The following is a 16,133-nucleotide window of genomic DNA, read 5'->3' as shown; positions in this document are numbered from 1 at the left end:
AAACACTTTGCTTATAGTTAATCAGGGATGCTAGAAGGAATGCTTCAAGGTACTCTGTTTTTATTTCCATTTTTATCTATTTATCTCTTCACTCTTTTTTACTCTTTTACTTGTTTCAGTCATTTGACTGCGGCCATGCTGGAGCACCGCCTTTAGTCGAGCAAATCGACCCTGGGACTTATTCTTTGTAAGCCCAGTACTTATTCTATCGGTCTCTTTTGCCGAACCGCCAAGTGACGGGGACATAAACACACCAGTATCGGTTGTCAAGCAATGCTAGGGGGACAAACACAGACACAAACAAACACACCACATATATATATATATATATATTATACATATATACGACAGGCTTCTTTCAGTTTCCGTCTACCAAATCCACTCACAAGACATTGGTCGGCCCGGGGCTATAGCAGAAGACACTTGCCCAAGATGTCACGCAGTTGGACTGAACCCGGAACCATGTGGTTGGTTAGCAAGCTACTTACCACACAGCCACTCCTGCACCTATCTATATGTATCTTTTTTTTTTTTTTTTTTGCTTTCCTTTTTTTCTTTCTGAAAATTCTCAGGAGAAATGTTAGTCAAGTTCCATAACATAATAGAACTATGCTTTGTTTTGAAATTCCAATAATTCATTTATTGTTTCATTTCTGATAGTTTTCATATGTAGTTTACTTCTTGAGACGAATTTACATTTTCATCATCATCAACATCATCATCATCGTCGTTATTATTATTGGTTATCGTATTTATTTTTATGGCAAGCATTGGGATGACAGTGAGGTGCAGCCAAAATTCTGCTGTTCAAGTGCAATTTGATCTGTAGGATGTAAATTTCCATTCTTCATCAGCTTCAGGATGTAACTATATATGTGTGTGTGTGTAGATAAATAGATAGATATCTACATATATATACACATATATATACATATATATACACACACATATTCATAATGTGTGGGCGTATATATATATATATATATATATATATATATATTTATATATATATATATATATATATATATATATTATATGTAATATATATATACATTATATGTATGTGATTATATACATACATACATATTTATATATATATATTTATATATGTATATATATGTATATATATATATGTATATATATATGTATATATGTATATATATATATGTATATATATATGCATATATATATATATATATATATATTATATATATATATATGTATGTAAGTATATATATATATGTATATATAGTGTGTGTATATATTATGTATATATACATACATACATACTGATATACACACATATTAATACATAAACTCTCGTGCATAAATGTGTATGTATGTGTGTGTGTGTTCTTGACTTGATATTGTCCGCTGCCAATTGTCAATAAACATCACCACCATACAAGCAGTGGTATTTGTTTGCAGTTTTATATGGTAATAGGCCTAGATTTGGTAGAAATATCTCCTTCTTTGAAACAAGAGACAGTTGCTGACAAGAGGAGTACCCAACTGTAGAAAATTTGCTTCAATGAATATTGTCTGCAACCATGGAGAAATAGATGTGACTTTACTATGATGATGATGATGATGATGATGATGATGATGATGGTTATTTTGATGATGATACATGTGTGTGTGTGTATGCGTTGTGTGTGTGTGTGTGTATGAGTGTGTGTGTGTGCATGCACGTGCACGCATGTATATGTACATATGTATATATATATATATATGCATACATATATATATATGTATATATATATGTATATAATATACATATATATATATATATTATATATATATATATATATATATATATTATATATATATATATCTATATATATATATATATATATATATAATATATGTGTGTAGTTCAAAAATTTTCAGAACAAAAGATGAAAACAGGTGTAAGAACAACAAGCAGGTGTATTAGTTTAATGCTTGAGAAAATAATAGAAAAGTCTTTTATGTTTCGAGTCTATGCTCTTCAACAGAAAGGAATAAGAGGAAAAGATGGAGAGGTGATGATTCAATTCTGTATTTGTTTGGTCTTCAGTAATATCTTTTATTAATTAAGGCTAATTATCATCATCATCCTCATCATCATTATTTTCATATTCATTCTTCCATCCCTACATGGGTTGAGCAAGTCCTCTCCAACACAGCACCCTAACATTTGTTGTCATAACTTTGTCATTTGTTGTGTGGTTCAACTTCCTGAGATCAGCCCATGTCATCCGTGGACTTCATTTTCAATTAGAACCTTCCCACATAAATCCCTGGTCACTTCTTCACCCACCTGCTTCTCCCATATGCATTACATATCTACACCATTGCAGCTATTGCTCTGCATTGGTATAGATATGTAATTACAGCTAGTTCTTCTTATGTACAGATTCTCTCTCAGCTCATCTATACCTTGTTGTTCATGCATAGAGCAATATGCAATGACATAACTAATAGGTAACCAAGGAGAGTGACCAGTCCCTCTGATCACATTTTTCAAAATTGGCACCTTTCAACATCTTTAACTCTTTATTTAACCCTTTCGTTACCAACCCAGCTGAAACCGGCTCTGGCTCTGAGTACAAATGTCTTGTTTTCATAAGTTTTGAATTCAAATCTTCCACCAAACCTTAGTCACAATTTATGTTCCTAACACTAGCTGAATGATAACTAAGTTATTTTTTACTAAATTCTTTGTTATATTTAAAGTAATTGAAAGAAACACAGAGCATCTCAAAATAAATACAGTAATGAAAGGGTTAACTTGTGCAATAAGAGCCAAATCTCTTTTGTTGCTGTTGTTAATTGTATGGCATTGGAAGAACTTTCTAGAGTCATTAGTTTATTTGACCAACATTCCGTGTTTTTAAATTCCTTGCTCAATCTCTTGTGATGTATTGGTGGACACTGACATCTGAAGAACTAAAACCAGCCCAGAAATCATAGCTTCTCAACACTGGACAATCCTGTGGAGCTTCATTGTTTCTACATGAGATTAACTATGTATCTTATAACTCTTTTACTTGTTTCAGTCATTTGACTGTGGCCATGCTGGAGCACCACCTTTAGTTGAGCAAATTGACCCCAGGACTTATTTTTTGTAAGCCTAGTACTTATCCTATCAGTGTCTTTTGCCGAACCGCTAAGTTGCAGGGATATAAACATATCACCATCGATTGTCAAGTGCTGTTGGGGGGACAAACACAGACACACAAACATATACACACATACATATATACATATATATGACAGGCTTCTTTCAGTTTCTGTCTACTAAATCTACTCACAAGGCTTTGGTCAGCCTGAGGCTATAGTAGAAGACACTTGCCCAAGGCACCACGCAGTGGGAATGAACCCGGAACCATGTGGTTCGTAAGCAACCTACTTACCACACAGCCACTCCTGCACCTATAACTAATGAAATTTTTGTGTAATATAAGAGAAATGCGATTTAAAATTGTTTGGTACATGTCATGGTATCGTTTTTTGTATGTGCACACTCCCACTAACTTTAGAATCAAGCTATGCCTTTGGCAATAAGTACTAAGATCACACTGGAAATAAACTCTTTTACATGCCCTACTGGCTCACTTGAAGCAGTTCACAGCTTCTGTTATCTTGGTGACATAATTAGTAGAAGAGGTGACAGTTCAGAAAGTATAGTCACTCAGATAAGAACTGTTGCCAACAAAGACCTTTCCTTCAGAGTAAATGGTAGATTGTATGATGCATGCATTTGCAGAGCAATGCTGCTTGGTTATGAGAGATGGGCCTCGAATGCAGAAGGCTTATGAAGGTGAGAAAGAAGTGGAGCATGTTCCTGTGACTGAGTAATGTTAGTGTATATCAATGATAGATTACAAATGAGTTAAGAAAGAGAAATGGGTATAACAAAAATCAGGTGTAGTGTACAAGAGAAGAGGCCATGTTGTTATGGACAGGTGGCAGTCAAGAAACTTCAAGATAATAGATCTTGTGGAAGAGTGAGACCTGTGTGTGTGTGGGGGGGGGGTGTATAAATACATATAATGTACATTATATATAAACAATTGCAGCGTGGAAGGTGTTTATAAGCCATTTAAGAAACATACAAAAACTGTTAGATTCACTTCAACATTTAAATTTAATTTTCAAAATTTAAATGTTGAAGTGAATCTAACGGTTTTTGTGTGTTTCTTAAATGGCTTATAAACACCTTCCACACTGCAATTGTTTTCGTTCCAGCACACAATCTCAGATCAGGTCACTTGCTATGCAAGTACATCTCCATAACATTATATATATATAAATACATGTAATGTACATTAGTTATACATCCATATATACATAAATATATATATATATGTATATATATATAAATACATATACTGTACATTATTTATACATGCATACATATGTACATACATACATACATACATACATACATACATACATACATACATACTATGTAGGCACTGGCATGGCTGTGTGGTTAAGAAGTTAAATTCCCAACAGCATGGTTTTGGGTTCAATTCGACTTCATGGTACCTTGTGAAAGTGTTTTCAACTATAGCCCTAAGCCGACCAAAGCCTTATTTGTAAATTTTGTCAACAGAAATGTGTGTGTGTGTGTGTGTAGTTGGTGTTATTCAGTAATAATTCAATAAACAAAAACTTTCCATTTGTGACCATCCCATCTTATTTCCAAACATGATATATCTAGGACGCCTAGCAGGAACTCTTGAGGAATCGGCAACAGATTCTGTACAGTGCAGACAATCCTTGTTATGTGAGATGGGAGGATAAAGTTTCCATCTCCAAGGATATCAAGCTTAGTAGCAAGAACAGGGTGTATAAGTGAGTGTATATGTGTGTGTGTGTGTGTGTGTGTGGTGTGTGTGTGTGTGTGTGAATAGTAGTCAGTAAATGAAATGTTTAAAAGAGAAAGAGAGAGAGAATGAAAAGAAGGTCACGAAGCCATATTCTGGGTGTGGTTGTTATTGCTGATATTTAGCACCAGGTCAATTCTGATTGAGCAGACCTATACCCAACCAAAGGCATTCCAGCCATGATCATCCCATCTTTTCTTTTAAAATATCGAAGAATACATTATCAAATGTGTCTTTCACATTTTTTTAAAGATGGCTGGGTGATGTTTGGTGAGATTTGGTTGCTCTTTCTAGCATATCAAGTGATCACAACCATATTGTAGTTAATTCATTTTTTATATATTAATTTTATTGTGTATTTGTGAGTATGCACATATGTGTGTTTGCATATGTGTGTGTGTATGTGTGTGTGTGTGTGTGTGTGTGTGTGTGTGTGTGTGTGTGTGTGTGTGTGTGTGTGTGAAGGAGAAGAGGAATGGTATGATATAAAATATGCTTTTGTGTAAGGTCATTTGATTTTACAGAGAACAACAGTCACTACTATATTTCTAAAACATTTATCAACACTGCTTACACCACAATAAATACCACCAACACCATTTCAACAAGGTCACTCTACTTGCTAGAAATAGCAGCTAAATCTCCTTCAGGCTTTGCACTACTGTTTTTAGAAAAAAAAACCAAAGATTTTAAAAAATAATACATTGTAAAATATACTCCCCTGTTGAAAGGAAAAACACCAGCCCTTTTAATACCAACCCACTTGAGACAACCCATGGTTCTATGAAACAAACTTATTGTTTTAAAGGAGTCTAAATTAAAACCTTTGAACAAAAATTTGTATTAATTCATGTTTTATACACCGGCTTAATATTAACAAAGTTATTTTAATAAATTCTTCATTTCATTTGAAATAAAAACCAATATTTGTCAGTAGAAATATAATAACAAAAGGATTAATTATAGGTTTGTTCTGTCAGATCTTTAATCTGGGGTTAAACAGCAACAATAACAACAATAACAACAACAATATTGTTATATATGTCATATTTTGTAGATCCAGAATAGAAGTGTGGAATCGTTTCCTCTGCTGGTTTTATTGGCTGCTGTGTTTGGACTAGCATTAAAATATCCATTACCTCCACTGACTATCATTATTGAGTTACAGTCTGATTCTTCCTGGAATTCCCATATTCTAGAACTTTGGGACATTTGTGACTGCAGAGATGAGAAATGGTTTCTTGCTGTTGGTGATGCTGGCGGCGGCGGTGTTGCCATTGTTGTTGTTGTTGTTGCTGTTGTTGTTGCTGCTGTTGCTGTGGTCATTGATGATGCTGCTGTTGCTGCTGTTGTTGTCGTTGATGATGGTGATGATGGTGATGATGGTGATGAAGATGATGATGAAGATATTGTTGGTGCTGTTGTTGTCGAAGATGTCGGTGTTGTAGTGATGGCTGTGTTTGTGCTTGTGTTTGTTGTCAAAGCTGTTTCCGAATTGTCAGCATCCGCTTCAGGAACTGGGTCCTCATTCATCTCTTCAGTAGGTTTTTGTCTCACCAACGTTGCTTTTTTCTTCTCTACCACAGTTGTTGTTGTTGTTGCTGTTGTTGTTGTTGCAGATGTCGTTGTTGTTGTTGGGACTAATGTTGATGTTGGTATTGTTGTTGTAGTAGTTGTAGTAGTAGTAGTAGTAGTAGTAGTAAGAGTGCTGTCAGAAGTGGTGGATGCACCAGCGACCATGAACTCATGACCGGCACTAACATTTTGGCACATTGTTTCATCTTTGCTTCTGCGACGGATGGCTGAATTTTTGGTGTACTTTTGTGACAGAGACGAAAGTGGATTCCCCTTGATGGCTGCTAAAGTGTTTCGGCTATTAATGCCATTGTCATTATAACTACCAAACTTACTATCAAAGTTTCCATGCTGGCCACCACTATTAGCCCGACCCCGCTGCTTCGATAACCGGTGGTGGTGAAGGGATTGTGTGCGTGCCCTCCTAATTGAATTACCCATCAGACTTCGATACAACACTTCCATTTCCTTTGTACCTCTCTGTTCCTTATTTTGCACATTTACCACTTCATTTTTGTCCTCGTCTTCTTCAATAAGTAGATTTGGTGTTGAGTTGTAGCGTTTGGACAGTTTTGCTTTCAGTTCCATCTGTAGCATCTTATAGCTCTCCTCAACCAATGTTTGGTTGTCGTCATCATCATCCTCATCATCATTTTCAATCTTAACACCATTGTCAGCCTCAATGAGGTCCTCGAAGCGAGAATTGCCGCCAGTGGTCCTCAGTGTTTGAATCTTGGACGCCATGGACAGCGTTTTGGAATTGTATTGCGAAGTGTTGCTGCCAGTTTTTGTTCTGTAACCCAACATGAAAGGTAATAGAAATCGGACAGTTTCTTTGTGGCCATGATATGAGACAAATGGACGCCCACTGACTAGAGGAACACCATTTCGTAAGCGAGGCAAAGGAAACGACACCAAGAGGCCAAGGTTCGTTCCAATCCATAACATTCCAAGACTTGACAGAAGACACGTCACAGTACATTCTTTTTGGGAATCTAAAATGATAAAAGGAAACAACAAAAATAATAACACTTCATGAATGCTGTCAGGATAATAGATAAGGGGTTACTATGGAGATAAGTTATGAAAAATGAGAATCAAATCAAATCAAAGATAAAACATATATCTATATGTACGTATGTACGTATGTATATATATATACAATTACAACAATTGGTGGCATGAAGTTTTAACTGCTCTTTCTAGCGAGTCAGATATCCTATTCTTTGGGTATCTCTTTTGTGGTTGAACGTACACTGTATTCTTCTTTGAATAATATATATATATATATATATATATGTACTGTTCTGTGATGGTAAGATCAAAAAAGTATTCCATCTGGTGAGAGATAAATATTATTTAATAAACACAATATGTTTTTATGTGCTACTATTAGATTCATGTGCTGAGAGCATGCCAAACATAAAAATATATATTGTGTTTATTATAAATAAACACACACATATACATACATATATATGTGTGTGTATGTGTATGTATCTTCTATCCCAACTAAGAGAGAAAAGAGAGAGAGAGAGAGAGAGAGAGAGAGAGAGAGAGAGAGAGAGAGAGAGATACACATTTGAAACAGAGAGATAAAGAGTTAAACTAAAGACAGAGGTATAGAGTTTCTGAAGTTACATAAGCATATATAAATATATATATATATAAAGAGAGAAAGACAGGGACAGAGAGAAAGACAGAGAGAAAGACAGAGAGAGAGAAAGAGAAGAGAGAGAGAGAGAGAGAGAGAGAGAGAGAGAGTTACTCACCTGCAGGAAGGACCCTTGTTCCAGCCGAAGCAATATTGATTTCCTGTAAGAGATTCAAATTCTCTATATGATAGAGATGTATGGTTGGGCTGTTCTGATATGAGACCCAGATACCAACTCCTGCCTGCACTATATGTTGGATAACACCTTCAGGGGACAGGCAACAGGAGACCTGCAAAATGAAACATATACAGAGATGATGGTGGTGGTAGTGATGATGGTGGTGGTGGTAGATGTATGATAAATGCTGGAGAGATATGAAACAGATAGATAGGAACACACACATATATACACACACATATACACACGTATACATAGCAGCAGATCTTCAGACAGGTAGATAGAAGAGTATGCATATACTCACACATGCATGCATTTACTCACACATACATATAAACAGATAGATAGATAGATAGATAGATAGATAGAGAGAGAGAGAGAGAGAGAGATAGATAGATAGATTGATAAATAGATAGATAGATAGATAGATAGATAGATAGATAGATAGACAGATAGATAGATAGATAGATAGATAGATAGATAGATAGATAGATAGATAGATACATAGATAGATAGATAGATAGATAGATACACAGATAGATAGATACACAGATAGATAGATAGATAGATAGATAGATACACAGATAGATAGATAGATAGATAGATACACAGATAGATAGATAGATAGATAGATACACAGATAGATAGATAGATAGATAGATAGATAGATAGATAGATAGATAGATAGATAGATAGATACACAGATAGATAGATAGATAGATAGATAGATAGATAGATAGATAGATAGATAGATAGATAGATAGATAGATAGATAGATTTCTTTATTGGCCACGCAGGGCTGAACACAGAAGGGACAAAATGCAAAGTAGAGCTTTTCTTTTTGGGAAGAAGACAAGGAAAAAAGTTTTTAAGAGGGGATGATCAACAGGGATCGTGTATCACAGAAATGTCAATGTAAAAAGGGAAAACTGATTAGGTTTGTCTGTGGATAGAAAAGCCTATGGAAAAGACCATGGGAACCTTGGACAAAAGTGTTATGCAAAAAGAAAACACATTACAGTAAGTGGCTCTCTTTTTGGGGAGAAAAAAAAGTGGGGTAGGTTTTTGATCAAAAGGGATCGTAAAAAGGAAAGAAAAAAATGATCAATAGGGATCGTGTATCACAGAAATGTCATGGTGTAAAGTGTGAAGAGGGAAGCAGATAAGATTTATCCGTAGAAAGAAAAGCCTACGGAAAAGACCACGGTAACCTCGGTCAATAATGTCAGATGTTAACACATTTATTTGCAAGTAAGTAACTCTCTGTTTAAAATTTTTCCAGATTCATAGGATTATGCTCAAGGTGGCTTCGTCATTCATACGATAGATAGATAGATAGATAGATAGATAGATAGATAGATAGATAGATAGATAGATAGATAGACAGATACAAATAGATAAACAGATAGATAGACAGACAGGTGGACAGAGAGAAAATCATAGATACACAGGTATGTAAACAAATATAGAGATAATGTTAGTTTCAACATATTTTATACAGTGATCATCAAACATCTAATTAGGCAGAATTACATGATGAGAAAAGACAACATTAGCTCCTTGACTAATATGATTTTAAATTAATTCAGCAAGTATATCTTTTCCTCATTGCTACAACTGGATTAACCTAGCAGTAAGAGTACATACGCCTTAGGACCCCTCATTAAAAACCTCCCACTAAATGCTTTCACTTTCAAATTAGTGATTCTGTACTTGCTCAGTACTCACATACGACAGTACGGCATGGCCTGGCTCTCCATCATTTACAATGACAAATGTTCCATTTGATCCACTCAATGGAACAGCTTGCTTGTGAAATTAATGTGCAAGTGGCTGAGCACTCCACAGACAAATATAATTTTAACATAATTTTCAGGGAGATTCAGTGTGACACAATGTGTGACAAGGCTGGCCCCTTTGAATTATAAGTACAACTCATTTTTGCCAGCTGAGTGGACTGGAACAACAAGAAGTAAAGTAACTTGCTCAAGAACACAATGTGGAACCAGAAATTGCACTCACAACCATACAATTGTGAGTTGAAAACTTTGGTCAAGACTAAACATTCTAGTATGCTATCGTAGTTTGTACCACCTTCAACTTTTATGGATGACGGTGTGTCTAAGGTTACTAAGAATATTTCTGTGACCTAATATATAAATCCTTAAATCCTTAAAAATGTTTTAGCCCATTAACCATTTTGATACCAATCTGTCTGAGACCATCCCTGGTTCTATGACATAAACTTACTGCTTTAAAGGGATCTAATTAAATTAAACCTCTAATTAAACATCTAATTAAACGTCTCAAAATTTCATGTTCATTTTATGTTCTAAACACCAGCTTAATAATCCTTTCTACAATTCTGATTACACACACACACACACACACACACACACACACACCACACACACACACACACACATAGCAAGGACCACGTTTCGGACCTCTCCCATCTTGCGAGCTCTGAGACGAAGACCATTGGCTCAACAGCAGCAGCAACAGCAACACCAACAGCAACAACAACAATACAGAGGACAGAGTCAGCCAGGAATATAACCAAATGTGTCTTACCTGTACTTTTCCAGTGAAGTAATCTATCTTGTATATCATATTATCACTTGCAGCTAAAATACAGTCATCACATGTGATGTCCAGTAAACAAACAATGGGACTAGAACTGAGACTGATTACTTCTGGATGCTCAACACACCAACTATAATCTTCATCTGCAATAGATAAATAAAAAAGATATATTTGTGTAAAAGCATCCAGTACATTCTTATTTCTTTACTGCCCACAAGGGACTACACACAGAGAGGAAAACAAGGGAAGACAAACGGATTAAGTTGATTATATTGACCCCAGTGCATAACTGGTACTTATTTAATCGACCCCAAAAGGAAAAAGGCAAAGTCCATCTCGGCAGAAATTGAACTCAGATGAAATACTGCTAAGCATTTCGCCTGGTGTACTAACGTTTCTTATTTCTTTACTGCCCACAAGGGGTTACACATAGAGGGGACAAACAAGGACAGACAAACGGATTAAGTCAATTATATCGACCCCAGTGTGTAACTGGTACTTATTTAATCGACTCCGAAAGGATGAAAGGCAAAGTCGACCTTGGCAGAATTTGAACTCAGAACGTAAAGACAGACAAAATACTGCTCAGCATTTCGCCCGGCGTACTAACGTTTCTGCCAGCTCGCCACCTTTAATAATAATAATAATGATAATAATAATAATAATGATAATAATAATAATGATAATAATAATAATAATAATAATAATAATAATAATAATAATGATAATGATAATAATAATAATAATAATAATAATAATAATAATAATAATAATGATAATGATAATAATAATAATAATAATAATAATAATAATAATAATAATAATAATAATAATAATAATGATGATGATGATGATGATAATAATAATAATAATAATAATAATAATAATAATAATAATAATAATAATAATCCTTTTTGCTACTGGCACAAGGCCTGAAATTTTGGGGGAGTGGGACTAGTCGATTACATCAACCCCAATGCTTGACTGATACTTATTTCCTCGACCACAAAAGCATGAAAGGCAAAGCCAGCCTTGACAGCATTTGAACTCAGAACGTAAAGACAGATGAAATACTGCTAAGCATTTCACCTGGCATGCTAATGTTTCTGCCAGCTTGCACCCAGTACATTCTGTAAAGTGGTTGGTATTAAGACAGATGTCCAGCTGAAGAAACTATGTCAAACCTGATAGTAGAGTTTGGTGCTGTTCTCTGGCTTGCTGGTCCCTGTCAAATCATCCAAACCATGCCAGCATGGAAAATGGATGTTGAATTATGGTGACGGTATATGAAACTGAAGAAATATTAGATTAAAATAGGCATCTGTGTATCATATGTAATGTAAAAACCATCATGAAAAGCAAATGTACTGAGGCACAAGTCCACGCAAGGTTGTTTGTGGAAGGCCAGTAGTCACCCATGCATACGAGCATCCCCTCTCCACACCACTGGTGCTTTCCACATTGCTCCAGTTAACTCAGCTGTAGAAATGAGTTGTGACATCACTGGTGCCAAGCCGTATCAGTCATTGCCTTATATATATATATATATATAAGAAGTTGAATGAATTATCCTAGTATGGATAATTCGGTTAACCGATACCCGGGTAGCAAATTCACGTCAGAAAACACAGTTGAAGCTACATGCCAAGGGCAGAAATCACGTGCTTTCGTGTGGAAATTTATGTGTTTTTTTTACTATAAATAAATGAAAGAATGGAGTCGAACAATCATATGTCGAGAATAAAGGAATTTTGTTAAATCGTTGTTCGACTCCATTCTTTCATTTATATATATATATATATATATATATATATATACATGCTATGAAATGTAAATGTAATGTGTAATCAAATTGAAAACAAATTTTAAAAGTAAACGATTGCATAAAGATCAATTTAGAGGTAAAAAAAAATAACAAAACAAAGACTTATATAGGGAGGAATACACTCACTAATAACAATCGTTCAAAACACTTTTTTTTTTCTTTCCTCATACCATATATCCCAAACACAGAATAATGTTCATAATTCAGGCTGGGCACAATGAATGTATTTTCAGTTTAATTGTCAATTTCGTGCACATTTTATAGTTCAGTAATAACAATGATAAGCTGTGAAATTTTATTTTGAACTTTAATGTCCTGTAATGGATTTGTTTTTATGGCTTGATTTACATTTAGAATGAATAGGAAATTACTTTGGCTGTATAAACTCTCAATTGTTGATAGCCAATAATATTGAGTCTAAAAATTCTTTACTAGTTTGCTTCTAATCATTCTTTGCTTTTCATCTAAAGAGATTTCAGTCTGACATTCATCATATAAGTTGGCATGTTTATTGAAACATATACACACAAACACACACATATTTGACAATATGTGTGAAAGGGAGAGAGAGAGAGAGAGAACGTGTGTGTCCATATATCTGTCTCCACCCATCCATCTATACATATGTATCTGCCTATATATGCATACAAGCTAACACACACATACGTATTCATGTATGTACGCACACACACGCACTTTGTTAGAGCTTTCTTAATTCTGTGTTGAATTCAAATTCATATTGAATATTCAGAGTGGAATGAGTAAGTCCTGAAAAGATTTATGCCCCATCTACAAACTTGAAACAGTAGTTTCTAACAAACCATTGAATTTGGTGAAAGCAGAAATCTATTAAATAAGATTTATAATATACAGTAATTCCTTGACTATCACAGGTGTTACATTCCAAAACTAACTGAAAATCTGCAAAGTAGAAACAGTACTGTACTGTATATTTTTTTTATTATTTTTATAATTTGTATATATTTTATTAATAATGCAAAACAACACCATACACTCAATTCCCAAGTTTTGTTTTCTATACAGTATGTGCAATTCTTTGTTTACTCATTTGCGGTACACTACATATTTTCTTTTAATATATTTTAATTAATGTGTTTCACAGTGCAGTACTGTACTGTATTTTTATTTATTAATTTATCAATTTTTAAGTGTGAAAATGCTTATTTTGCCACAGATATAATTAAAATCTAAAAAAACATAAATACCTATTGGCTGCTGAAACCCACAATAGACTGTGGAACCATGATATAAATTTACATATATCAGCTAGAAAAATCCGCACTGTATTAAGGGCACAATGGGTGAACCACAGTACAGTGAGGGATTACTGTATATATACACACACACACACACTCACACGTATATATATATATACTCTTTACTCTTTTACTTGTCTCAGTCATTTGACTGTGGCCATGCTGGAGCACCGCTTTTAGTCAAGCAAATTGACCCCAGGACTTATCTTTGTAAGTCTGGTACTTATTCTATTGGTCCCTTTTGCTGAACCGCTAAGTTACGGGGACATAAACACACCAGCATTGGTTGTCAAGCGATGTTGTGGGGACACACACAGACACACAAACATATACACACACATACATATATATATATACGACAGGCTTCTTTCAGTTTCCGTCTACAAAATCCACTCACAAGGCTTTGGTCAGCCTGAGGCTATAGTAGAAGAGACCTGTCCAAGGTGCCACACAGTGGGATTGAACCTGGAACCATGTGGTTGGTAAGCAAGCTACTTACCACACAGCCACTCCTGCGCCTAACATTTGTTTTTTTTTAAGCATTGAAATGTGTACTCTAAGATACAAATAAGATGATCATTTATTTTCAAATTCAGAAACACTGTTAGAACAGTGAAATATTGGGTAAATTACCCTTACAAAGTGGAAACATTTGTCAACAAACAGCTTTGTAAGGGAAACTTACCCAATATTTCTACTGTTCTAACAGTGTTTCTGAATTTGAAAATAAATGATCGTCTTATTTGTATCTTGTAATATAAATTTATGTATGTATGTATGTATGTATGTATGTATGTATGTATGTATGCATGCATGTACCTATGTATGTATGTATGCATGCATGTATATATATATGTGTGTGTGTGGTGTGTGTGTGTGTGTACATATATATAATTTAGAGAAAGACCTCTATTAAACAATTCAATACTGAAAGATGTTATTCACACCATATAGAAAAAATAACTATACTATAAAAACCTTATTCTTAAAATCAATAAAGTACATAAACAATAAATAGTAATGCGCATAGTCAATTTACTATTTATTATTTATTGTTTATGTACTTTATTGATTTTTAGAATTAGGCTTTTATAGTATATTTATTTTTTCTATATGGTGTAAATAACATCTTTCATTATTGAATTGCTTAATAGAAGTTTTTCTCTAAATTATATACATATATTATATATTGTGAAATTTGATTTAGAATTGGCCGATGCCAGTGCCACCTAGACTGGTAAAAACCACCATCCGAATGTGGCCGATGCCAGCGCCGCCTTGACTGGCTTCCGTGCCGGTGGCATGTAAAAAGCACCAATCCGATCGTGGCCGTTGCCAGCCTCGCCTGGCACCTGTGCCGATGGCATGTAAAAAGCACCCACTACACTCACGGAGTGTTTGGCGTTAGGAAGGGCATCCAGCTGTAGAAACACTGCCAGATCAGACTGGAGCCTGGTGCAGCCTTCTGGCTTCCCAGATCCCCGGTCGAACCGTCCAACCCATGCTAGCATGGAGAATGGACGTTAAACGATGATGATGATGATGATGAATTGCTAAATTGAAATTTTCCCAGTAAGTTTGGAATTATATTCCCTACTACTATTATTATATACATATACATATATATATATATGAAGAATATGAGGGATTTAGCTCACTTGCGATCTAAACAAATAGGTACGCTGGCTAAGTGCTACAATTGGTCAACCATTAGGTTCTAAGGTCAACGCTAAGGCTAGATCTAGGGATCTGTGTTAGGGGTCCATTATGGCATGTATATATTGGTTTTTATTTTTCCTCTAATATATATATATATATACACATACATACACACATATCAACAAAATCCACTCCCAAGTCTTGTTAAAGTAAAGACATGACAAACTTCCCAAAGCAGGACCTGTATATTCTGGAACTTAGGCCAGTTTTCATGACAAGTAAGTGACCAAAATCACAACATTCATCCTGCACAGAATGCCAGTTTGTCACAGAGGTACTCAATTACAGCAGAGTGGACAGGAGCAATGATGTACTTTGTTTTGCTCAAACTCAAAAACACAATGCACTGCCATGGCTGGGAATTGAAACCATGATTTTGCAATCGTGAATGAAACATTGTAACCACTAGGCTACGTGCCTTCACTTCTTAGGCTGGTGCTAT

General features: G+C 34.9%; 1 protein-coding gene across 3 annotated transcripts in view; it reads right to left on the bottom strand.

The window, feature by feature from the left end:
- Window positions 1-5,420: 5,420 nt before the first annotated feature.
- LOC115212913 (rho guanine nucleotide exchange factor 10) overlaps window positions 5,421-16,133 on the bottom strand; it is a 186,827-nt gene continuing 176,114 nt past the window's right edge. For all 3 annotated transcript variants that reach the window (XM_029781733.2, XM_029781734.2, XM_036503701.1), the window contains 3 exons: window positions 10,859-11,013; window positions 8,225-8,396; window positions 5,421-7,447 (listed from right to left, as the gene is read on the bottom strand). In XM_029781733.2, coding sequence (XP_029637593.1) covers window positions 5,922-7,447; window positions 8,225-8,396; window positions 10,859-11,013 — 1,853 coding nt within the window. In that variant the 3' untranslated portion in view covers window positions 5,421-5,921. The remainder of the gene's footprint in view (window positions 7,448-8,224; window positions 8,397-10,858; window positions 11,014-16,133) is intronic.

This window comes from Octopus sinensis, linkage group LG6, assembly GCF_006345805.1.
Source record: "Octopus sinensis linkage group LG6, ASM634580v1, whole genome shotgun sequence".
In the NCBI taxonomy this organism is placed as follows: Eukaryota; Metazoa; Mollusca; class Cephalopoda; order Octopoda; family Octopodidae; genus Octopus; species Octopus sinensis.
The sequence above is the reverse complement of the archived record's forward strand: the minus strand, read 5'-3'. Positions and strand labels throughout refer to the sequence as shown.